Genomic DNA, 22,200 nt, shown 5'->3' with positions numbered 1-22,200 from the left:
TTGACCTGTCCCTGTCCATTGAGCTCTTCCTTCATCCTCCTCTCGAACGAGAAGGTCCTCCTCCAGGCTGGATGCTGCTGCTACGACCAGATTCGAGAGTTGAAGAGTTGTATCGCACTCGTCGTCGTCCCACGCTTCGATGGATTGCTTAGGGGGTGGATGGAAGGAAGGCATTGGGAAGAGAAGGAGAAGAGGCTTGTCGTGGTTGAGGTCAACCCGAAAATCAAGCGCGAGAGGGCGACCTCTTCTCCTTTCATCCAGAAACCACAACAGTCAACATTTCAATGTCTCGCTCAGCTCCCGACAGTCCGTGGACATCCAGGCTCAAAGCTTCGAAGGAAGAGGGTCTTCGGGAAGCTATCTTAGCGGCGAAGGAGGAGGAGAAGCTCGAGCTCACGAACAGAGGTCAGTCCGACCTTCCTTCTTTCCCCTCTGCGTTCTTTCGTTGGAGGAGTATCGACAACCAGCTACACATCAGCAAGGAGAGCTCTCATTGGTGCATACTATCTGAGCTCGTCGGATGCTGGGGACTTCGTAGGTTTCGCTGCGAGGAGAGAGAAGGGCTGAACGTCGAGCTCAACACTCCTCTCTTCCTCCCTCCCCTTCAAGTCCAAGCTGACCTTTCTCTCTCTTCTCCTCCACCCTAGTGCAACAGCTCAACTCCCTCCTACTTCGCTCCCTCCAGTCTCACTCCTCACCAAACCTCGACTCTCTCGTCGACCTCCATCGAGCTCTGGATCTCCATCCTTCCGACGTCTCGAGCTCAGCGTTCGTTCATCTCTCCTTTCCTCCTCCTCGTTCCGTCGTCCCGTCTCTGCAACGAGCTCACCTCGCAACTCTGCTTCTTATCGAGGCTCAGCATCCTCTCCCGTCTCGACCGTCTCTCTCAACAATCCACTTCCCTCGAGATCGACCTCCTCAAAGCTCGTCAAGCCGTCAAGGTCCTCGCGAGGGAGCAGGTTCAGCTTGATCTACTCCAAGAGGAGGTTACTAGGTTTGTTCTCAGTCTCTTCACGTATCAAGTTCAAGCTACGACGCTCCTCATCTTCCCGAGTCAAACTCAAGCTGACTTCTCATCTTCCCTCCTCGCTCGCCCTCCCCTTCCCACCGTTCAGCCTCTCCTCAACCCTCTCCTCTTCCCGTCCTCCACCCACAGCCGCTTTCCACGATGACTCCATCAAGGACAAGAAAGCTGAGGAGTACTCGTCTGAAATTGTACGTCTCCCTCCGTACTCGCCCTTCCTTCAAGGCTCCCATTCTGACCCGGAGCGTCTTCCTTCGTCCCCTTCAGCTCCGCCTCCAACAAAAGCTCGAGAAGTCTAGGTCGCCTGACATATCACTGTTGTTGGAGAGGACGGAGGTTCTTGAGGAGTTGGAGAAGAGGAACGAGAGGACGAAGAAGGAGGTGGGGAGGTTCAAGGGGTTGCCGGCGGTGAGTCGTTTGTCTTCCTTCGTAGTAGTGCTCGTTGAGTAGACGTCAGGGTTGTGAGAGTGTTTAAAATATAGCTGACCCGTTCTCATCTGTGTTTTGCGTTGTAGGACTACGATCTGGCGAGACTGCACGTTGAGGAGGAGAGGAGGAAGTTGGTGCGTTTGATCTTTCTCTGCCTCTTTCTGCATTTCTTTTCCTCCCCCGTTCACTCCTCTTAAGGCCTAACGGTTTATTTCGATTCATCTTGATTTACAGCGGGAGCTTCAAGCTCTCCGAGACGACGCGATGGCCAACGCGCTCGTGTCGAGGTGATCTCCGTCGCGTCGTGCTTTGATTTCGTTCTTTCACGTCGAGGTATCACTCCAAGACCTCGGTCAGTCAACGCAGTCTCTCCTCCACCATATCTTCTCAGGTTACGAAGCGTCGGCTCACCCTGCTTTCTTCTCTGCTCGTCTCCATCTCGCAGCTCTTTGACGCGTCGTCTCGTCTCGCCTCGACCATTTCTTTCCCGTCGCTCCTCGAACATCGTCGATCTCATACTCCCGGGGACGAAACCTGGCGTTTCTTCTAGACTCTGCTTGTAGGGAGGAACTCAGGCCGAGCGTTCTCCATACGAAAGAGCAGCAGGGGGAGGAGGAGGAGCAGGAGATTTTTGATTTTCGACGACTCGACGCGATTAGACTAGACTGTAACTCGCTTTTCACCCCTTCCCAATGCCATCTATCTCTAACTTCTCGTTTTCAGAATCTCTCCGGGAAAGAAGGAAACTAGCAGGAGGGTTACTAACCTAGCAGAACCCAAGAAGTCAGGTGACTCCGACCCCTCTCCTTCTCTCCTTTCCTCCTCTCCCCTTCTTCCTTCCTCCTTCCAACCACCATCCTCTCTCTCTCCTTCTTTCATCAGTAAAGACGTCTTTCCACCGGTGTTGACCTCCTTTGAACATCTCGCTCCCTCTATGTCGGAAGCTTGATGTGCAGCAGGGATCACCGTTGTTGGAATTGTCTTCGCTCTCTTCCTCTTCTTCTGTCTCACCTCCTCTCTTTTCTTCTCTCCTTCACTCCCCTTTTTGAGGTTGCTCGTTCACGGCCTCCATTGGGCGACATGTCTGCTACCTCCTGCTCAAAGAGGAGATGAGGGAGAGAGAGGACGCTCGTCCGAGAGGAGCGGGGTGGGACGAACCTCTCGTTTTGGGAGGGAGGGGTGAGAGGCTCTCTTTTCTCACTTCGCGGTTTCCTTTGAGTTCTGGGTGGATTGGAGCTGGAGGGCGAGGGTGGGACATACGCTTTTTCTCCTCTGAAAGGGAGGGGAACGGCCAGGGGATCCGGTCGAACCTCCCCTTCATCGGAGGGAATAACAGCGTTTCTTCCTCTCTCTCACAATCTTGCTCTGCTGGATTCGTCCCGTAGAGTCAGTCGTATTCACTCTGCTCGACTCGTCTTTTAGAGAGAGATGAACGAGGAGAGTCAACGCCGAAGCAGGAGCCGAGGCTGGCAGATCAGTCACTTCCCGTCCTGAACGACTCCCGGACCACCTCTTGGCCTTCTCAATGGTTCCTGAGGTGGAGACAGAGGCATACCAGGACGAGTGGGCTAGATTCTAGACCAAAACGTGTCTGAGAAGACGGGGAGGACAAGAGTAAGGAATGGACACGACGCGTCTCTCACTTCGCTTTTCCTCCTTCCTTCGTCCTCGTTCGTCCGTTTGTCTTTTTCTACTTCTCGATAGCATTCCCTTTTTGAGGTAGAGAATCATCACATCGATTCGGACTAGCCTTCGTCTCGTTGACGGAAGAGGGCCTCGATCCGAAGAGAGGAAGCGACTCCTCGGCGTCTCTTGAGCCATTCTTCTCCCTTTCGAACTTCCTTTCTCCTTCCCCACTCCGGCTCTCCTCTGAGAATTTACCACAGAATCACTATCGATTCCTACCTGTGGTAGAGCTTCGGGGTCCTTGGATCTCCTCTGAAGAAGTCAGCTCTCGACGCGTCGTCGCATGCTACTCCGTCTCTCGCTTCTTTCTCTCGCTCCTTCCTTCCACATCGTTCCTTTCTTCGTTCTCTAGTGAAGAGGGTTCTGATAGGAGGCTCTTGCTGTTAGAATTACAGCCAGAAGTCCTCTCTCCAGCGCTTCTCGTCACTCACAGACCACGGAAGTGGGCGCGTCGTCTCTTTACCTTCACGTCGCCACGCCCTTCACGCTGTAGCTAGGTGCTTTCCTGATATGTCTCGTGGCATTCTTCTGTAAGGGTCGCTCTCTCGTCTTCGGAAGATGTAGAGCAATCCTTCTTTGATCGCCCACGAGTCTAATCTTCGAGACCGCGAGCTCCGTCGCGTCTTTCCCTCCTTTCTTTCCGTCTCTCCCTTCACCCCAAACAGTCTCCACTTCCTTCCTTTCTTCTCCAAGACTAACATTCTTACTAGAAAAAGTTTCAGACGCTCGTTCTCATCTCCCCCAAGAACGAACGAGGTCCGTCTGACGCGACCCTCGAGGTTCCTGTCCATTCCCTCTCTCTTCTTCTCCTTCCTCAGCAGTATCCACACGGAGAGGCAGACTTCTCTGGAGAAAGGACTGGATCGATTCTTTCGAATTCTCATTCAGACGAATCGAGACGGCGCGCCTTCTCCACAGAGATCGCTTCCTCTTCGCCCTCCGATCGTTTCTTTCTTCCGTCCTCGCCATTTTTTTCCTTTTCGGCCCAATCATCCTCCACGAGGTGCTTCCTCAAATTCTTGTCCAGAGGAATGCCACTCCTGAGCTCGAATTCTTCCCTGGGAAGGTCGTTGAGCGGCACCTCCGAAGGATTTCCGACGACGCGTCGTTCTTTCGTTTCGTTCATGTCTTTCCATTCTCTCCTCGTTTCCTCAATCATAGATTAGATGTCACAGCATCTTCGTTGGCTCTCCTTCTGAGCCCTCCCGCTCCTACCCTTTGATAAACTAAACACCGTGTCCGAGCGAAGGAAAGAGAAGGGAAGGAATTCGCACGAGTCGCTCGGTACCTACGCTCGAGTTTTGCATAGATAGACTGTTTCCCTTAAGAGATGCATGAGATCGAACGCTTTGGAAATTGAAGAGGAATGGGCTGTTTTGAAAGGAAAGGAAGAAGGGAAGTGGATCGGTTGACTGGATCGAAAAGAGGAGAGACGCGTCGAAGATCGAGAAGCGAGGGACGCTTCGAGCTTTCAAACTTTCAGACTTTCGAGTCGAGTTCAAGGGAGAGAAGTGAAAGGCAGACAGGTGTGTTCCATCCAAAAGAAGAAAAAAAAAAGGTCTCGTTCGAAAAACAAAACACTGCTGAACTAGTCTAATCGACCCTCTCCCTCTCCCTCAACGCAACCCTCCCCGAACCTCGTCCTCATCCTCTCCTCTCCTCTCCTCCCCATCCCATCCCATCAAGCCCAAAATCCATCACCCCCTACCTCCCATTCTCAGGCCAACCCCTCCTCTGAACCTCCGGCGGTCCTCGATACTTCTCCTCCTCCCCCGCCGAAATCACCGTCTTCCCGTCCGGTCCGATAGCGTGAGCTGGGGGTTGGTTGGCCGGGAAGTAGCCGTGCTTCAGGAGGAGGGACATTTCCTGTTTTAAAAAAAAAAAAAAAAAAGAAAGAAAGAAACGAGGTGATGGTGGGGAAGAGAGGAAGGGTGAGTTGGGGGACGCGTCGACGATTCTCTCCCTCTCCCAAACTCGAAAACGCAGTCTGAAAACACACCTTAGGATCCCGTCCAGCCTGATACCCACAATCCATGATCCTCGCCATGAGTCTGAGGATCCGGACGTCGTTGTTGTTTCGGTTGAGGACGGCGCGGGTGTTGAGCTTGTCGCCCAGGGAGAAGGGGAGGTAGGTGTTGAGGTTCCATTGGGATTTGGAGCGGAGGAAGGATGCCTGATTGGTTGGAGGGAGGGAAGGAGGGAGGGAGGTTTTCAGAAGAGAAGAGAAGAAGAAGAGAAGAGAAGAAAAAGGAAAAACAAAAACGAGCGGACGCGACATCAACCTCGAACCGAGAAACTCACATTCTCCTTCTTGAACAACGCGACCTTCTCCACGGCCTCCTTGAGTTCCTCCTCCGCCTCGATCTTCCTCTGCTCGATGTCCATCCCAGCGTCTTCAGGGGGAGGAGCGATCGTATCCAGGATGGAAAGGATGTGTTGGTTGATGGCCTAATAAGACGCGTGAAAAAAAAAACGAGTTCAAACGACGTGGGTCTTGTTAGTCTCGCTTTCTCTCCCTTTCTCTCTACCCTCTTCTTCTACCCCCCAACCCCCCTCCTCCCCGACCAAAAGCAAAAACGAAGCTCGATCCCCCTCGACTCACCTCCATCTCCATCCCCTCCGCCTGCCCTGCGTCCCTGATCCTCTCTACCATGACGAACGTCCCTGGGTCCTCCATGATCTTGAGTCCCGGTCGCTTGAGGGATTCGGTGTAGTCGCCGATGTTCTTGGCGGACGTTTTCGGAGGGACGAAGGGCGTGTTGAACTGACCGAGTCGAAGGAAGGGAGCGAGGACGAGCGAGAGGAGGCGAGCGAGTGAGAGAGACGAGGGGAACGAGGAGTAGGAGTAAAGAGATGGAGACAAAATACAAGATAACAAATGGTAAAAGAAAGTGAAAAAGGAAAAGGAAAAGGGAGAGAGAGAGAGATCAGCTCCTCCTTCAACGAAACGAAACGAAGGAAGGGAATGAATGAATGATCCGAGCTCAGCCCTCTCTCCTTCCTTCCCCTCCCCTCCCCCCCTCCCCTCACCCACCCCCTCTCTCTTCCCTTAACCAAAAAAAACCCAATCGTACTCACCGCTTTAGTAATAGTCTCCGAAAAGATCCTCAACAAGTCCCTATAGCTCAACGTATCCGCTTTCGAGAAGAGCTTAGCGTTCTCGTGTTTGAGCTCTTCTACCGCTTTCCCACCGGTGCCCAAAGTGGTAGAAGTAGGAGTGTTGGGTGGTGCTGAGGAGGGAGAAGGGGTGGCGAAAGAGCGATGCGAGGGGGAAGAAGAAGAAGAAGGGTGGGTTGACGGGGAGGGGAAGGGGGAGGAGAGGTGGGAGGTTGGGAGGAGGGAGAAGGATCGGGAGGGTTGGAGGAGGGTCGATCGGAGGAGGAGGAGGCGAGTGGGAGGGTGGGAGAGGAGGGACATGGCTGCTATCAGCTTGCTGAGAGATGGGGCGAGAAGGGTGGTTTGGGGAGTTGGAGGTGGTGGACGTTGAGAGGGAGGGAGGAGGAGGGAAGGGAGATCGGACCTTTCGAGCTCGCTCGAGCTCGGAGAGCCAGACCTTCGATTCTATCTTTCGACAATATAGTTCACTGCTTTTGTTGACTGATTCTGATTTGTTGTGTTATCTATGTATGTATGTAAGAAAAAAATCGATTCGAAAAGGAAAACTCCCGACCTCACCACCTCCTCCTCTCCTTCCTCCAACTTCACTCGACGTTGCTTCTCCTTCTGCAACTCTGCTCGACCCAACCCAACCCTGAAGAGATCTCTCCCATAACACAGCCTCAGCGATTCAGACTTGATTCGATCCGACTATTCGTCTGCGTGCGAAGAAAGGAGGAGGGAGGGACGTCAGCTTGGTGAGCTTTCACGATTCGGCTCTCGAGAGGGAGATGTAGCTTGGGTTGGGAGAGAGAGAGGGAGACAGGGAAGTGGTTACTGACCGGCAATAAGCGCGAGAATCATTCGGTAGAGGTAGTAGAAGCTGCGCGTGGGAGGGAAGGCACGGAAGGGAAGGAGGAAGGGTCAGCTTGGAGCTCAACGAAGGAGAAAGAGAGGAGAGCGAGGGAGAGCACGAACAAGGAGAGAAGGTAGAATCCAAGCTTGATGAAGCACTCCTTCTTGTGACCAGACAGCTGATGAGAAGAAGGCATGAGGAGAATCAAGGTCAGCCTTGGGAGTTTGGTGAGAGATGCGAGCTCGACGAGCTGGAAGGAGGAGGGGAGGACGAACAGTTCGGAAGATCTCTGTCGCATCGTAGGACTGCTGCTTGTTGATGATCCTGAGGAGTACGTACGAGCAAAAGCAAACCAAGATCAGCTACTGCTCTGATCGAAAGGTAGGAGAGGGAGCGACTCACTTGTTGATGTTGAATCCCAGCAGAGGAGCGTTGAGCAGGAAGGCGAGCCATTGACCCGACAGGAGGAACATGGTGGTGAGGAAAGCGTGAGCGATCATTTCAGGGAGGACGAACTGTTCGTACCAAAACCGAGAGGGGAGAAGAAACATCAGCAAAAGGGAGGGAGGAGGGAGGGAGGAGGGACGTGGTTTTGGAAGGGGAGGAGGAGGAGGTGAAGGCGAGAGAGGGAAAGAAGGGATGGGACGAACTTGGTTGAGCTTGTTGCAGAGATCGATAGGGTTGACGTAGTCACATTCCAGATCTGTAGATATTCATTAATCAGCAGAGAGAGGAGAAGGAGTGAGCTTTGGAAGGAATGGATGACCCGCGCGACCTTCGTTTGAACCCACCGCCCCTGGCTCCTTCCTTCCAACATTCGAGAGAAGCGAAGAAGGGGACTTACCACTGAACATGATGATGAAGAAGACAGCGGTGAAGAGCAACACGGCAGCCATCAACACACCCAAGAGGAAGAGCCATCCTGTAGGAGAGAAGGCGGGAGAGGAGGAAGGGAGAAGGGAGAGAGAGAGATGACACGAGTCAGTCAGACGACAGCTCGACATCCTCCTTCACCCAAGAAAGCGTTTGAGAAAGATGAGAGCGTACCTTCGCCGATCATACTGAGAGATTAAGAGTGGTGGGTGGGGGTGGGGGTCGTGGAGTTCGTGAAGGAGGAAGGGGAGGGAAAGAAGCGAAGCTGGCGAGTCGACGGTTGAGCGACGGTTGAGAGCTGAAGGAGGGAGAAGAAGAGAAGAAGGCAAGTTAGCAGTTGCTGGAGGTGAAAGAGAAGCCTCGGAAGGTCCGGGAGAGGTGGAAGACGAGCTGGGATGGGTAAAGACACTCACAAGAGGATGACGGTTGGGAGGGAGCTCAGGAAGGAGAGATTGCGAGGAGAAGAGGTTTCGATTTGGGCGGCTCCGATTTTTTAGTTTCTATTTTGGGAAGTGAAGATCTTCTCGAGCTTGAGGTGCGAGATAAAGATGAGCTCTGATCAGCTGCAGTGAGAAAAACGGAAGGCATCAAAGGAGGAGCTCTCACCTTGACGACCCTCAGGTCCTTCTCGACTTCTGAGCCTACCTCTTCCCTGCCTTCCAACTGTCAACCAAGCGTCCTCTGAGGTTTTTCTCTTCTCGCTCTGTCGACTTGGACCAGCATCCGACGGCCTCGTATGAGTCCCCCGTACTCCCGGAGCTCAAGTCTTCCTCTATTGGACGCCCAAAACTGGCTTGGTTCAAGCTCAAGCTCAACCTGCTCCTCCTCCTCCTTCTTCCTTCGTCCTCCTCCTCCCCCCGATGCTCGACTTGATCAAATCCGACCGCTTCGAATCTCCAACATAGCTCATCGATACTCAGCACACTCTTCACCTGGAACGGATCTCCCCAAAGCTGTTCGACAACAACCCTGCCTTTCCTCTCTCACATCCCCCGAGTGCAAGGCCTTCGTCCACCGATAACGATGTAGACCACGAGTATCCGAACTTAAACTTGACACACTCTCCCTTCAGCTACTGCTACCACACTCCTCGAGGAGGAGCGTTCAAAGCTCAGGGATAAGCGTCAGTACGTCTCTCAGCCCTCGCTCTTTCGTCTCTCGCGTCCATTCTTCCTCTTCCGTCCTCGAACTCCAGCTGATCCTAGTCCTTCTCCTCCCCCTCTTTTTCCTATCCTACCAGCAGTCTATCCGATGCCTCGCGACCAACCGAACAGTTCTCTTTCAGCCTTCGTTCGCTCTAGCTCGGTCTTCGAGCATCGACCTCGAACGAGCGAGCGGGGGACTCGAGAGGGCTATGGATATGTTTCAAGCAAGCTCTCGTAGGAGACGTCGTGGGGTGTATAGAAGGCCTTGGGCTGGGGTTTGGATCTCTGGGGTAGTTTGGAGGGGAACGGTCGGACGCGTTTGCTCGATCTGCGAGTCCTCTGTCCCCCCTTGGTTTCTCTCGATGAAGCTTTGGCTGATGATCGTTTTTCTTTTCGCGTACAGATGTTCACTAGCTACGTCTCTATCCATGTCCACTTCTGATTCGCATGATCTGGTTCCGCGTCGACTTGAACTGAGCGAGGACGCTTCGCGAGTTCCATCTTCCACTTCTCTTTTCCCTTTCAGGTTTTCTTCTCCTTCCCGTCTATGAGTCTTCTCTCCTCTCTATTCAGAATCCGCCCTCCCGGTTCTGACATCCTCCTCGAACGTTCCACAACAGAGAAGACGCCTCCTTTTCAGGAGAAGGAAGCTCGTCGTCGAAACTCCGGTCCGTCCCTTCTCTTCTCGCCATCGACCACGACCTTCTCTTTTCCCTTCTCCCATCTCCCCTCTTCCTCCCGAATGACACCACCAGATTACACCATCCTCGCTCCTCATCTTCGAGACGACCTCGACGGGGAACCTCTTCAAAGCATCACTCTTCCAGATCGAGATCTCGAGCCCGTTTCAGGCATCACCAACTTCGAAACCGTCGGGAGCTACTCGTGGGTTGACGTCGAGCAGCCAGTTGTTTGCATCCCAGGTGAGGATCTCATCTCACACTGTTACACTTCTTGATTGTCACTTAAGAGTCCTGACTGGGGAGTTTCTTCCTATTGTTCAGCTGCTCCTCCCATCTTGACCGGTGAGCTCGCTCCTTCTTCTCTCTCTCTCTCATCCCTCTCTCTGACCCCGATATCTTCCTTTCTGTTCGACTCGAAAACAGTCAAACCCCATGCTCGAGTGTCCCAGGACCCTACCCCCAAGATCATCGACGAGCAGGCCTTCAAACTTCCTGCTTCCCCTCTCGAACCCATCGTCCAGGTCGCTCATCTCCTCTCTCCCTCCTTCGACCTTTCGACCGTCAGCCTTCTCACCGACCGAAGCAGCCTTCGAAAGATCTTCGGAGCTTTCAATGGATCTCCCCACAACGTTTGGAGGATCGATGGGGAGCTCGCTGGCGACGAGACGGTGCTTCTCACGAAGAAGGAGAGAGGGATTTGGGATGACTCGAAGCACTTCAAAGGGTTCCAGGGGAACTTCTTAAAGTCTCAGACGACTGCTGTTCAAGGGTGCGAGGGTTTGGGTTCTCACTACAGGATCTCGACGTGAGTTAAGCTTTTCTTTCTCGGGCATCTCGAGGCGTTCGACGACGTGACGCTCGAACAAGAACTGACGCGATCTTCTCTTCTCGCCGCCTTTTTTCTCATCTGCTTTGTTCCTTGCAGCTACGATCTCGCAGGCCTCAAGTTCGTCGTCCGATACAAGGTCGACGCCCACAAGATCAACCCTTACTCCCAACCCTCCTCCTCTCCCGTCCCAAACCTCGCCGACTTCCTCGTCTCTCATCCCCAAACCAACGACCCTATCCCTTTCGACGCTCCTTCTCTCCTCTCCTACCAAGTCAGCAACACCTCCATCCCACCTCAGTCTTCCCTCATCGAAATCAAAACCCCTCCCGCTCACAACCCCGACAAGTTCGACATCACCAAGGCGTGGGATCAGCTCTTCTTCTCCCAGACTACCCAGTTGAACGCCTACTTTTGCGACACTCGAGGTCAGGTCAAGTCCGATAAGTCGTTCAGTTCGGGTGAGAGGGGAGGAGTCCCTGGAGCGTTGGCTCAGTTCGACGAGCCAGGGATGAGGGGAGTTGGGAGGTTTGTAGAGATCGTCAAGCAGATGAGGGAGATCGTCGTTAGGGAGGGGAGGTTGGGTCGAGGAGTTTCGTTCGTTTTTGAGAGTGGGGAGTTGAAGGTTTGGAGGACGAAGGAGGAGGCGAGGACGAAACTTTCAGATACCTTGCTTGCTCTTTTCTGAACTTAGTCTCATGCGTTCGACCTTTCCGTTTCTGCTTTGATTTCCATGTCCTTCCTTCCGGCTTCAAAAGATCATCAACGTATCCAATGGAAAATTCTTGCCTTCAGCTCTCGTGGCGAAGCTCGGATGCGACCTGGGAGGCTTTCGACGCGTCTCTTGTTTTGTTTCTTTCTTTTCCCTCGGTCCCTGTTTCACCCCGACTGATCTCTCTCTCCTCCCATTTTCTCCTCAGAAGATGTATATAATGGACAATTCTCCAAGCACACTCCCAGCTCTCGGAACTTCATTCGACGATCAACACACGGCTCTTCGGTCCTGCTTCGCCGCTCTCTGCAACACAGCTCGCCGTCTCGATCTTCCAAATCGAGGCCCGGTTCAGCTCGAGGAGGCTCGAGGACACATGGGCTCCAATCAGGGACAACTTTCGTCCTCGTCAGGGTGCGTCGGTGGATTTACTTTCGTCCTTTGCCAGCCTCGTAGGAGTCGCTGACTCTCGATTCTGGTCGGAGAAGACAGCTCTGGGTCTACTGCCGCGGCTTAGTGAAAGATACTAGCATAGGAAACCTTCAGTGGTAGAAGAAGTGAGTTCCGAGAGGAGAGCGAGCATAAACAGCGGTCGGGCTTGGAAACCGGAGCCGCTGACGCTCGCATTCTTTTCCCTTGGAAGCCATCTGAGGAAAGAAAGCTGGAGAAATTTGGAGCCTCCTCTCTTCTCCCACAAACCACCACCTCCTCCCCACCGACCCCCACCTCTTTTCATCCCACTTTCTCCCATCAAAACCCCTTCTCGTGAGCTCCTCCTCCTTCCCGCTCTTCAGCCCGTATCTTATCTCCTCCCCGCCTTCGCTTCTTCCCTCGACTGACCACTTCCTGCTCCTCGATCCGCTTTCTTCTTGCCCCAGTCATCAACAGCAGTTATCATGGACGTCGACAAGAACGGTTCAGGAAGCAAGGAGGAGATTGAGCATCGAGACATCCCCACTGCTCCCTCGATTGAGTCGAACGACGAGGCCCTCGCGACGGTGAAAAACCCTCTTCATGGGATCTCGAAGGAGCAGATGTTCCGAGACGTTGACCTGTGAGTGTCGATGCTTCCTCTCTACATCGGCCAAATAGAACCGAGAAGCTGATCTCGTCTCTCTCAGATTCGCCCAGGAGTTCGGTCTCAGCGAGCACATCGACGTTTTGAGGAAGGGAGCCCTCCTCGCTCAGAACCCTCACGACTACGAGTTTATGCCTGAGCTTACGGACGAAGATAAGGCGACGATTACCCACGAGCACACGCACAAGTGGAGGTGAGTCGAACGGAACTCGGATCGAGAGAGCTAACCGTCGACGTTCTCTTTCTGACCCGCCCCTTCTTGCTGTTTGCTCCCTTCCAGTCAACCTGCTATGCTCTACGTCACCATCGCGCTCTGCTCTCTCGGTGCCGCTGTCCACGGATGGGATCAGACTGGAAGTAACGGAGCCAGTGAGTCTGAATCCCTTTTTCTCCCTCTAAATCCTTCGAGCTGACCTTGCTTTCTTCCTCAGACCTTTCCTTCCCCTCCGAGTTCGGAATTGGGAGGTCAGCCCCAACTCCTGGATACCAAACCGACGAGTGGATCGTTGGGCTTGTAAGTGAAACTGACCATACTTTCGAGAGAGAAGAAGGACGAGCGCTGACTCTCGATCTGACTCTCGATCTCTTTCCCAGGTCAACGCGTCTCCCTACATCGCCTCGGCCGTTTTGGGATGCTGGCTTTCGGATCCTGTCAACAACTTGATCGGTCGACGAGGAGCTATCTTCCGTGAGTATCGATCTACGAGATTCCTTCTGCTCCGCTCGAGTCTGAGGCGCGACGCGTCTTCTCTTCCTTCTTTCCTCCTGCTTCCTACATCCAGTCACCGCCATCATCCTCGTCATTACTCCCATCTGCTCTGGACTCACGCAAACCTGGGTGCAACTCTTCGTCGTTCGTTTCCTCCGTGAGTAACTCATTCACGAGGTTCCTTCTGCTTTCCTCGAGTCTGACCCGCGACGCGTCTTCCCTTCCCTTCCCTGCTCCTTTCTGCCTCTCTCTACATAAAAAGTGGGGATAGGGATGGGTATCAAGGGAGCTACCGTCCCCATCTTCGCTGCTGAGAACTCGCCTGCCCCCATTCGAGGAGCCTTGGGTGCGTACGAACTGCTTTCTTCCTCTCCTTTTCAGGAACTAGAGGATCCGAGCGAGCAAAACGTCCGGTTAAGGTGTCGAATCGTCTACTGACTTCTGATTTTTTTTTTTCTTCTGAACTCTATGCGCCCTCAGTTATGTGAGTGCCGATCGGAGTCGCGACGCGTCGCGGGTTGAAACCGTGCTGACGTCTCTTCTCTTCGTTTCTTCCTCGCAATCGATACAGGTCATGGCAAATGTGGACTGCTGTACGCTCACGTCCTATACATATCGTCTTGCATCGTCTCGCAACGCTGACCTTTGACCCTTTTTTTTTCTTTCACGCTTCAGTTCGGAATCTTCCTCGGTTTCGCTGCCAACGTCGTCGTCATGGACGTCGGTGCACTCGCTTGGAGATTGCAGCTCGGATCAGCTTTCATCCCCGCTCTGCCTCTCGCCATCGGAATCTACTTCTGCCCTGAATCTCCCCGTTGGCTCATGAAGAAGAATCGATACCCCAAAGCCTGGAAATCGCTGTGCCGACTTCGATTCACGGAACTTCAGGCCGCTCGAGATATCTGTGAGTTTCTATCTCGCATCTTCGTTTATCGAACACGTCTCGGAACATCCCAGACGAAGCTTTCCCTCGACGTCCGTTCTCGTCTGACCCCTCTCGTTCTTCTTCCATCCCCTTTCCCTTCCTTTCACCAGACTATATTCACGTTCAACTCATGGAGGAGCGAAAGATCATCCGAGGCGATAACTACTTCCGAAGAGCTATGGAGTGAGTCACAGCTTCTCTTCCTCGCTCTTTTCATTTCGACCCGACGACGTCTGACTTTCTCTCCTTTCCCCCCTCCTCTTCCCCTTCGCTCTCCAGGCTCTTCACTATTCCTCGAGTTCGACGAGCTACTGTCGCATCCGGAGTTGTTATGCTCGCTCAACGTGCGTGCTTTTGCTTTGTTTCGAGAGCGGGAGACGGAGAGGGTCGGACGCGTCTGAAGGCAGCACTGACCTCGTTTTCCCTCTTCTTCTTTCACAGAGATGTGCGGAATCAACATCATTGCCTTCTACTCTTCTACCATCTTCGTTCTTGGAGGATCCACGCAGAAGCAGGCTCTCTTCGCCTCCCTCGGTTTCGGTGCTGTCAACTTCGTTTTCGCCTTGTGAGTTGATCAACCTCCCTCACGACGCTTCGACCTCAAAGCTGACCCTTCGCTCTTTCCTTCATCAGCCCCGCCATCTTCACCATTGATCGTTATGGTCGACGAGCACTTCTCCTCTGTTCGTTGATATCTCCCTTCTCTCTCGCTGTCGTTCTCCATCCCGATCCTGACGCGTCTCCTCTTCACCTCCTTCGTTCGACACAGTCACCTTCCCTGGAATGGCTCTCTCGATCTTGGGTGCCGGTCTCGCTTTCCTCATCCCTAATGAGTCTGCAGATGTCGCTGGATCCATGAAGATCGGAGTCATTGGTGAGCAAACGCGTTCTGATTCCTCCTCGTTCCGACCGCTGACTCCCTCTCTTTATCTCTTTCCAGCCTTCTTCATCTTCCTCTTCGCTGCCATCTACTCGCCTGGAGAGGGTCCCGTTCCTTTGTGAGTCTCTCTTGTTTAGACTCCTCGGAAGGACCGACACGCATAGCTGACCTTTTCTCTCGTCTCGCTCTCTTCCCTCAGCACTTACTCCGCTGAGGTCTTCCCTCTCGCTCAACGAGAGCAAGGAATGGCGTGGGCGGTCTCGACATGTCTGGTAAGTATACAGTCTTTCTATCTGTGTGATATATGAACTCAGTCTAACCGCCATTTATACTTTTTCTCGTTTCAACAGGGTTGGGCTTCCGTTCTGTCCATCACATTCCCTCGAATGCTCGCCGCCTTGTCACCCACCGGAGCCTTTGGTTTCTACGCCGGTCTCAACGTCATGGCTCTCTTCCTTATCTACTTCTTCGTGCCTGAGACCAAGCAGTTCTCGCTGGAGGAGCTCGACATGGTGAGTCGTTGTGATCTAGACGCGTCGTTCTCCGTCTTCTCGTCTGACCGTCGCGCTCGCTTCTCTCTCCCTTCCTCCAGGTCTTCGAGATCAAAACCCGTGATCATATCAGGTACAACAACAACGTCGCCGTTCCTTACTGGTGCAAGAAGTTCGTCCTCCATCTCTTTAGACCCTCTTTCTCGCACGTCGAAACTGACGGCTTCTCCTCTCAGATACCTCCTCCGAAACAAGAATGTCCGCCTCGAGCCCCTCATCGCCGGTCAGGACAACTACTCCGCCAAAGTCATCGGTCACTCTCACGCTCAGCGAACCCACCCCGGAGGATCCGCGGAGAAGGGAGAGGGAGTTGGACCTTCAGCGATCTGAGGGGAGAGATGCAGAAGAGATGTGGTTTAGGACTCGTCCGAGCATCGGCGATGCTGCTTCTTCCTTCGGGAAAGTGGTTTCGTTGAAGCTTGAGAGTTGGAGGTCTATCTTTGTGGCTCACTCGTCGTTGGCTTATCTATCTATCTCCTCATCATTTTGGTTTTGGTTTATCTTTCTCTTCCTTTCACGTCTTTCTCTCAGCTCTATCAGTTTTTTTTCACCTTCCTATTATCTCAGGTCACTAGATGCTCTTCTATTAGATGCTATCAGGTCGCACTCCGCACATGACAAAGTTCTCGAGAGGCCTGCAACGCGTTCTTCCCTCCTCAGCATCGCCAGTGAACTTCTGAACACTACTAAACTGGTTAGCATAGATGATAAAAGCTCAAAAGGCTGCATGGTCTCGTCTTTACTCCAGAGGTGTAAGCTACCACCAGGAGAGAGGCGTTTCGGAGCGACGACGCGGTCTCGGTTCATCTCCCTCTCTTCAGCGGTAAGTTGATCGAGGCCTCCCACCATGACGGTCAAAGTCAAAGGACATTCATACTGACTATTAGGAGCGTCTACAGCGCAAGATCTAGCACCTAGCTCTCGCTGAATCGGGAGGTGGAGTTGGAAAGGAGGGAGTCGCCGAGAGAGGGAGAAGCTCTCCAGGAAAGACGACGCGCAATGGAACATGCATGGTATATAGCTACTACACCGACTAAACCGCACCTCCAAACTGAGCCCGAAGACGAGCCAATTCAATAGTTTGAGCGTCGTATGCTGCCTGCACCCGAGCTGTCTCCTCCACAACTCTCAACCTCCGTTCCTCAGCCTTCTCCCCCCTCTCCTTCGCTGCTGCGACCTCCTGTAGCTGCTTCTTCATAGCTAGCTTGGCGTTCTGGCGGAACTGAGCGATGGTTGAGACGTTGAAGTCTTGGCGATGGATCTCAGCAACCCTGTCGAGAAGCTCGAACGCAGAGTTTGTCGCCTCGTGGGGAGTTGGTGTTTCGAGAGGTCGGTTGGGATGCTTGGTGACCAGAAAGCACTCCGACGCGAACCAAACAATTTCGTCCTTAGTCATGTCCTTGCTAGAGTAGGAGAAGAACATCATCTCGGTCAGCAATGTCGAGAAAGAAAGGAAAGAAGGGAGGCGCGAGAGGACGTACGAGGAGAAGTAGAGAAATGCATGAGCTCCAGAACGCTTGGAGTAGATCTCGATCTGGCGGAAGAGGGAGAAACAAGACCTGACTCGTCAGAAGGTGCTCGAGAAGGCGAAGGAAGGAGGAGGAGGAGAAGACGCGTCGGACCTGATTCCTGAGCCGACGAGCGTTGTCTTGAAACGTCTTGATCCGAGCTGAAGCAGTGAGACCGGTAGAGGTGTTGGCGAGCTTTTGCTGATAACCTGAACGAGCGACGGACGAGAAGAAGCCAGAGTCAGATGGCGAAGGAGCGAGACGCGTCGACGGGAGAGGAACGAAATGGAACTGACTGAGGGAGGATGGCGCCTCCTTCGGTTTCTCCTTCCCCTTTCCCTTGTCGAGAGGAAGAGAAGGAGGTCCTACAGGGAGACCTTTAGCACCACTACGAGCGATACCAAATGAAAAGCGTGAGCAAAGAGCAACGAGACGAGCGCGTCGTCGGTGAAGGGAGAATTCAAGGCTTTTGAAGTTCTAAAGAAAGAGACTCACGCTGAAACCTCATGAATGACTCCCCCGTTTCCTTCGAGTACCACCGCCTCCTGTTCCTGCACCTCTTCATCTTCGTTGTCGTCCTCAGCCATGGCATCCTCTCGATTCGCTTCCCCGAGATCAACGTCGTCGTCCCACCCATCCATGTCGTCCTCCGCCTGATGAGCTACTTCGTCGGGAGCGGCTGAGTCTGAGCGAGACCTAGGACTTGTGGGTAGCGAATGAGGGTAATGAGGGTAGAGTTCGAGGACGGGGATGGCAGGAACGATGGGTTGAGAGGGAGGTGTGCGAGGAGGCAGTGAGGCGATTGGATGAAGGCGAGGGTCGAGTTGGGAAAGATCCAGATCATCTTGGACGGGTGCTGAAGGGATCTCTGGGATGCTGAAGAGAGCCTGGGGGGAGGGTGTAGCTCCAGGAGCAGGAGCGAGGACGACGGAGGAGGAGGAGGAGGAGGAGGAAGGGACCGAGTCGACGCTGCATTGCCGGAACGATGGAAGGATGGAGGTCGAAGAGCGAGAGAGAGAGAGAGAGAGAGCAAGTTGGCGATGGGTAGGTGGTAGAGTGATAGATGAGGTAGGTAGGGGCGAGGAAAAGAGGCAAGCGTCGCGTCAACAACGGAGGGAAGGGACGAGGGCGACGCGAGGAAAGGAAGGAAGGGCAAAGCGAGAAGAGCTCACCCAGAACCCATCAGATCCCTTTCAGGAGAGAGGGGAGGCTCGATGGAAGGAGATTTGTCCTTCTTTTTTCGTTTGACGAAAGGCTTTGAAGAGGTAGGGGCGTTCCTGTTCCGTTTCCTTATCGGGGGATCGTAGGAAGGAGGAGGTGCGGTGCGATTTGGCGGAGCGACGGGGAGGAAGGGAGGGATGGCGAAGGCTCGAGGGGAAGAAGCCGCTGGAACGACTGCTGGAAGGGCTGGACCGATACGGCTGCTGCTGGAAGGAGGTGGAGGGATGAAGGGAGGCAATCGGTAGCCAGAGGAGGAGGAGGAGGAGCTGGAAGGGACGTTTGGTGGGGAGGAGGGAGGGATCCGATGGAGGCGAGCTCGCAGGGGGGAGGTTTGAGGGATGATTCTGGCGGATGCGGGAGGAGGAGAAGGATTCCGAAGTGCTGCTGAGTGGCGAGAGGGAGGCATGGCGGTATACGGAGAGTAATGAGGGGGTCCTGAGAGTGAGTTGAGGGTGTGGGTAGGGTGTAGGAAGTGGTTTCGAGCGGGAGGGAGCGAGGAGCCGAAGGAGAAGCGCTGCTGTAGACGACGATGACCTGTATGAACCAAGTGGAGAGTTCGAGAAGCTTAAGGGGTATCTCTAAATTTGAGTCGGTAGCGTGAAAGAAGGTGTGAAGAGCAGGAGTAAGGTTGAAGAAAGGAAGGAAGGAAGAGAGGAGGGGCGAACGTCGAGCTCATCTCTCCTCTCGCTCTCCACCCTCCGGCGAGGTTCTTTTCTCCAGATGCTCTCTCCGAAGTGTGTCAGTCATGCGAGCCTCAAAAGCCATCCGATGGGGTGAAAATCTTCATTTTGGACTGTTGTAGTTACGATTAAAGCGCAAACGAAACGACGAGCTTCCTTTGTTCTCTCTCTCTCTCCCCTCCAACTCCTTCCCCCTCCCTCTATGCCACATCCCTTTCTCCGATGAACCCCCTTCGCCCTTATCTCCTTCTTCGACCCTCTCTCTTCAACACCATCGTAAAATCTTCTCGATCAAGCTCAGCTTTCCCACGTTCCTTCCTTCCCCTAGCCCTCCATCATCAACGAGCTCTTTCCTTCTCCCCACCTCCTCCTTCCTCCCTCCTTCACTTCAGCAAACGATCCTACGGTGCCTTCAACCCCAACCCGAATCCTCAACCCTCTTTTCCCGACCTCAACACACCTACGCCTGAATCTGGAGGCAGGAAGGATAAGGAGGAGAAGAAGGCAGGAGGCGGAGGGATCATGGGCTTCAGCTTGACAAGCTCTCCTGCTCTCGACGCCGCTCTCGCTACCTTTGTAGGACTATTTCTGGTCTTTGGGAGTGGAATCGCCTATCTCGCTTGGTACAAGGTGAGTCTTTGAAGGTTCCGATCAAGCTCATCGAACAGGCAGAAGAACAACGACAACGATGAGCTCGAGCTCACCTCCCTCCCTCGCACCACCCCCCTGCTCCTTCTCCCTCTCTCTCTCCCTCTCCCTCTCCCATGTTCCAGTTCATCGTGCTCCATCGCATGTCCAAAGCCTTCGAAGCAGGATACGACCCCGCTCTGGATCTCTCCAACGCTTCTCGTCGTCGTCAACTTCATTCGGTCGGGACCGCTCTGAGCGAGGAAGGAGAGGACGTCCACCTCGTGCGAGACGAACAGGCTGCTGTCGATAGGATCATTCGAGGAGAGGAACAGGGAAACTACTATTTGATCATCGGATCCAAGGTAAGCTCGAAGGAGTGCTGTGAGCTGGACGAGAGGAGGAGGAGGAGCTGACCGCTTCCTCTACTGCTCTTCTCGTTGAACAGGGAACGGGAAAGTCTACGATGATTCTGGATTCTATGCGAGCTATCCAAGCCGACGGAGCAGCTTTCATCGATGCTCATCCCGATCTGGAGGTCTTCAGGCTTCGGCTGGGGAAAGCTTTGAACTTCGACGTACGTCTCTCCGAACCTCCCTCGACTCGCTTCGTGCCGCTAAACTCTCTCTTTTTTTGCGACCCAGTTCCACGAAGACTGGCAAGGAGCCCTGTTTTCTCGGGCTGACCCTAGGAACGGAGGACCTTCGCTCGATATCGAACGAGCTCTCAACAAGCTCGAGAAAGGTGAGATCGAAGAGTTCGACTGGCTCGGCTCTCCAACGTTCGAGCTGACCTTCTGCTGGCTTCTTCACTTCACAGTCGCTTTGAAGTACACCCGAGCTCGAGGTCGCCCTCTCGTCATGATCTTCAACAGTGCGTACTTTTTCGACTCATCGCCTTCGTCGCGTCGCTTTCTCGGGCTCTTCGACGCGTCTCTGACTTTTCCCTCCTTCTCTCGCACTTCGTCCTTTCTGAACAGACGTCCATCTCTTCCCCGATACCGACGAAGGTCAAGCCATCCTCCTGCAACTTCAACAACGAGCCGAATCATGGGCCGAGGCTGGAATCATGTTCGTCTCGCCCCGTCCCCTACTCTCGCCAACGTTGAGCCTCCTGGAATACGATGCTGACCTTTGTCAGGCCCTTTGCTTCTTCTTCAGGACCATGGTTTTCTCAACTGATGACTTCTGGCCTTACGAGCTCTTCCGTCGAACTGCTTCGAGAATGAAGGTTCGTCCCGTCTCGCCTCCTTCACCCTGCTCTTCTCTCTCTCTCTCTTTCTCACCCCTCCCTCCCCTCCCCCTCTTCTGTAGATTCTCTCAATCTACGACCTACCTCATCCCATCGCTATTAAGGCTCTCCGTCGTCTTCACAAGGACGCCCACCCTCACCTCCCACCTCCACCTTCCTCCGTCCTCGAAGCCGTCGTCGATCTCATCGGAGGACGAACCTCCTACCTCAACCGATGTGCGAGAAGCTCGGATATGATGGAGGAAGCTCTGTTCATGGTTAGGAGCGAGAGGGAGTTCTTGATGAGTAAATTGGGGTTGATGTGAGCTGACTTTCGTTCTCGCTCTCGTTCTCGTTTTCGACGCGTCGACTGACCTTTTTTTCCTTCGGTTTGCTGCGACTTTCAACAGTCCCGATTGCGACGACGACGTGATGGACGAACAGAAGGAGTGCTCTTGCTCTTGGTTGCTTCTTCGAGAGCTCGCCAAGAACCACGAGTCCATCGTTTCAGAACCTCTCCCTGATTCGCCTGACCAAGTCCCCCAGTTGCTCGAGAGCCCTGCAAACGAAACGGATGAGACTGGATGGGTCACGTATGGACAGGTGAGCCTTGTTTTTCCCTTTTCGTACTTTAACGCTGCTGACGCTATTTTGGCTTGACTTCGACAGGCTCGGAGCATCATGACGCGAGCGGACTTCCTGATGCCTTTGGACCACAAGAACATTGTTTCCATTGATGTCAGTATATTCATTGCCTTTCATCATCTCTCCTTCTCCGGCTCCTCAACGGGCCTCGTCGCGTCGAGTCATCCCTCCCCTCTCGTCTCGCTGACGTTTACCCCTCCCTCTTCCCCCTTTCCTTCGTTATCTTTGCAGGTCAACCATCGAGTCCGACCAGACTCTCGCCTCACCCTCTCAGCTATTCGAACCATCGTCTCAGAGGAAGGGTTCGACGAACTCCTCGACGGAGTCAGAGCTCGAATCGACGAGGTTCGTTTCTTTCCTCCTCTCCTCTCGCCCTCGCCCTCATTATTTTTCTCTCCCTTCAGATGCTGACTCTTCGATCTCTGTCTTCAAATCCTCCAGATCGAGTCCCTCCATCGAACGAGCGAGGTTCGTCCGCCATCCCATTCCTTCCCGTCCTTTCCGATACTGACCCTCTTTCCTTCCCCTCCTCCCTTTTCTCGTCCACAGTGGATGCTCAAAGAACCCTTCCGAGTCGGCCGGTGGAAGAGCAAGGACGGAAAGTCTTCTGGAATGCAGTTTGTGGGGATGGGACCTCCCGGGGACGACGATGAGGAGGAGGAGAAGGGCGGGAGGAGGTTGAGCAACTTTTGGAAACTATTCGGCTGATGGAGGGAAGGCCGAGGGGGAGAAGGAGATCTTAGATTGTATCTTGTAGAGTGTGTGAGTGCTTGATGTACATCACGGTTTGACGGTCTATAAAATTCGAGTATGATT

The 22,200-nt window shown here is 53.7% G+C and overlaps 6 protein-coding genes across 6 annotated transcripts; 3 read left to right on the top strand and 3 right to left on the bottom strand.

Moving 5' to 3' along the window:
* Positions 1 to 284: 284 nt before the first annotated feature.
* BDY24DRAFT_415173 (uncharacterized protein) lies at positions 285 to 1,744 on the top strand (the record flags this gene model as incomplete). The annotated part of the gene is made up of 7 exons (XM_076643412.1): positions 285 to 405; positions 648 to 768; positions 860 to 994; positions 1,116 to 1,215; positions 1,292 to 1,432; positions 1,540 to 1,587; positions 1,688 to 1,744. The coding sequence occupies 7 exons, from the start codon at positions 285 to 287 to the stop codon at positions 1,742 to 1,744; spliced, it is 723 nt and encodes a 240-aa protein (XP_076496750.1).
* A 2,907-nt stretch (positions 1,745 to 4,651) lies between these two features.
* On the bottom strand, positions 4,652 to 6,622 carry BDY24DRAFT_388984 (uncharacterized protein). Its single transcript, XM_076640465.1, has 5 exons — positions 6,218 to 6,622; positions 5,742 to 5,903; positions 5,441 to 5,587; positions 5,139 to 5,312; positions 4,652 to 5,005 (listed from the first exon to the last, which is right to left on the bottom strand). Exons 1-5 carry the CDS (start codon positions 6,554 to 6,556, stop codon positions 4,844 to 4,846), a joined length of 984 nt encoding a protein of 327 aa, XP_076496749.1. The 5' UTR covers positions 6,557 to 6,622; the 3' UTR covers positions 4,652 to 4,843.
* Positions 6,623 to 6,719: 97 nt separating this feature from the next.
* On the bottom strand, positions 6,720 to 8,383 carry BDY24DRAFT_388981 (cornichon family protein). Its single transcript, XM_076640464.1, has 8 exons — positions 8,139 to 8,383; positions 7,936 to 8,013; positions 7,742 to 7,794; positions 7,494 to 7,606; positions 7,367 to 7,415; positions 7,214 to 7,269; positions 7,078 to 7,118; positions 6,720 to 6,954 (listed from the first exon to the last, which is right to left on the bottom strand). Exons 1-8 carry the CDS (start codon positions 8,149 to 8,151, stop codon positions 6,947 to 6,949), a joined length of 411 nt encoding a protein of 136 aa, XP_076496748.1. The 5' UTR covers positions 8,152 to 8,383; the 3' UTR covers positions 6,720 to 6,946.
* Positions 8,384 to 12,226: 3,843 nt separating this feature from the next.
* On the top strand, positions 12,227 to 15,803 carry BDY24DRAFT_406962 (uncharacterized protein; the record flags this gene model as incomplete). Its single annotated transcript, XM_076642729.1, has 19 exons — positions 12,227 to 12,384; positions 12,452 to 12,601; positions 12,689 to 12,777; positions 12,840 to 12,922; positions 13,003 to 13,096; positions 13,191 to 13,274; positions 13,380 to 13,467; positions 13,598 to 13,601; positions 13,793 to 14,021; positions 14,153 to 14,225; positions 14,322 to 14,386; positions 14,484 to 14,607; positions 14,676 to 14,725; positions 14,812 to 14,916; positions 14,983 to 15,040; positions 15,122 to 15,194; positions 15,273 to 15,434; positions 15,515 to 15,585; positions 15,650 to 15,803. 19 exons carry the CDS (start codon positions 12,227 to 12,229, stop codon positions 15,801 to 15,803), a joined length of 1,914 nt encoding a protein of 637 aa, XP_076496747.1.
* Positions 15,804 to 16,500: 697 nt separating this feature from the next.
* Positions 16,501 to 18,236, bottom strand: BDY24DRAFT_388973 (uncharacterized protein). The gene is made up of 5 exons (XM_076640463.1): positions 18,154 to 18,236; positions 17,477 to 17,950; positions 17,278 to 17,369; positions 16,955 to 17,190; positions 16,501 to 16,876 (listed from the first exon to the last, which is right to left on the bottom strand). Exons 1-5 carry the CDS (start codon positions 18,162 to 18,164, stop codon positions 16,862 to 16,864), a joined length of 828 nt encoding a protein of 275 aa, XP_076496746.1. The 5' UTR covers positions 18,165 to 18,236; the 3' UTR covers positions 16,501 to 16,861.
* Positions 18,237 to 19,404: 1,168 nt separating this feature from the next.
* Positions 19,405 to 22,092, top strand: BDY24DRAFT_406961 (ATP-binding protein; the record flags this gene model as incomplete). Its single annotated transcript, XM_076642728.1, has 13 exons — positions 19,405 to 19,512; positions 19,656 to 19,874; positions 19,958 to 20,086; positions 20,154 to 20,253; positions 20,329 to 20,382; positions 20,489 to 20,579; positions 20,670 to 20,739; positions 20,823 to 21,061; positions 21,150 to 21,342; positions 21,409 to 21,477; positions 21,616 to 21,729; positions 21,826 to 21,852; positions 21,934 to 22,092. The coding sequence occupies 13 exons, from the start codon at positions 19,405 to 19,407 to the stop codon at positions 22,090 to 22,092; spliced, it is 1,572 nt and encodes a 523-aa protein (XP_076496745.1).
* Between the last annotated feature and the right edge of the window lie 108 nt (positions 22,093 to 22,200).

Source organism: Mrakia frigida (genome assembly GCF_051309035.1).
Source record: "Mrakia frigida strain ATCC 22029 unplaced genomic scaffold BDY24scaffold_15, whole genome shotgun sequence".
Taxonomy (NCBI): Eukaryota; Fungi; Basidiomycota; class Tremellomycetes; order Cystofilobasidiales; family Mrakiaceae; genus Mrakia; species Mrakia frigida.
Note: the sequence above shows the minus strand (reverse complement) of the source record. Positions and strands in the feature narration are given on the sequence as shown.

Excerpts from the sequence above, each read along its gene's own strand:
- BDY24DRAFT_388973 (XM_076640463.1), bottom strand. Across the intron at positions 17,370-17,476 it reads GTCATTCATGAGGTTTCAGC|TGGTGCTAAAGGTCTCCCTG; the intron begins GTGAGTCTCTTT and ends TATCGCTCGTAG. Across the intron at positions 17,191-17,277 it reads GGAGGCGCCATCCTCCCTCA|GTTATCAGCAAAAGCTCGCC; the intron begins GTCAGTTCCATT and ends TCGCTCGTTCAG.
- BDY24DRAFT_388984 (XM_076640465.1), bottom strand. The coding sequence starts at position 6,556 with ATGTCCCTCCTCTCCCACCCTCCCACTCGCCTCCTCCTCCTCCGATCG. Across the intron at positions 5,313-5,440 it reads CGTTGTTCAAGAAGGAGAAT|GCATCCTTCCTCCGCTCCAA; the intron begins GTGAGTTTCTCG and ends CCAACCAATCAG. Across the intron at positions 5,006-5,138 it reads AGGCTGGACGGGATCCTAAG|GAAATGTCCCTCCTCCTGAA; the intron begins GTGTGTTTTCAG and ends TTTTTAAAACAG.
- BDY24DRAFT_388981 (XM_076640464.1), bottom strand. Across the intron at positions 7,607-7,741 it reads TCTGCAACAAGCTCAACCAA|TTCGTCCTCCCTGAAATGAT; the intron begins GTTCGTCCCATC and ends TGGTACGAACAG. Across the intron at positions 7,119-7,213 it reads GGATTCTACCTTCTCTCCTT|CTTCTACTACCTCTACCGAA; the intron begins GTTCGTGCTCTC and ends TCCCACGCGCAG.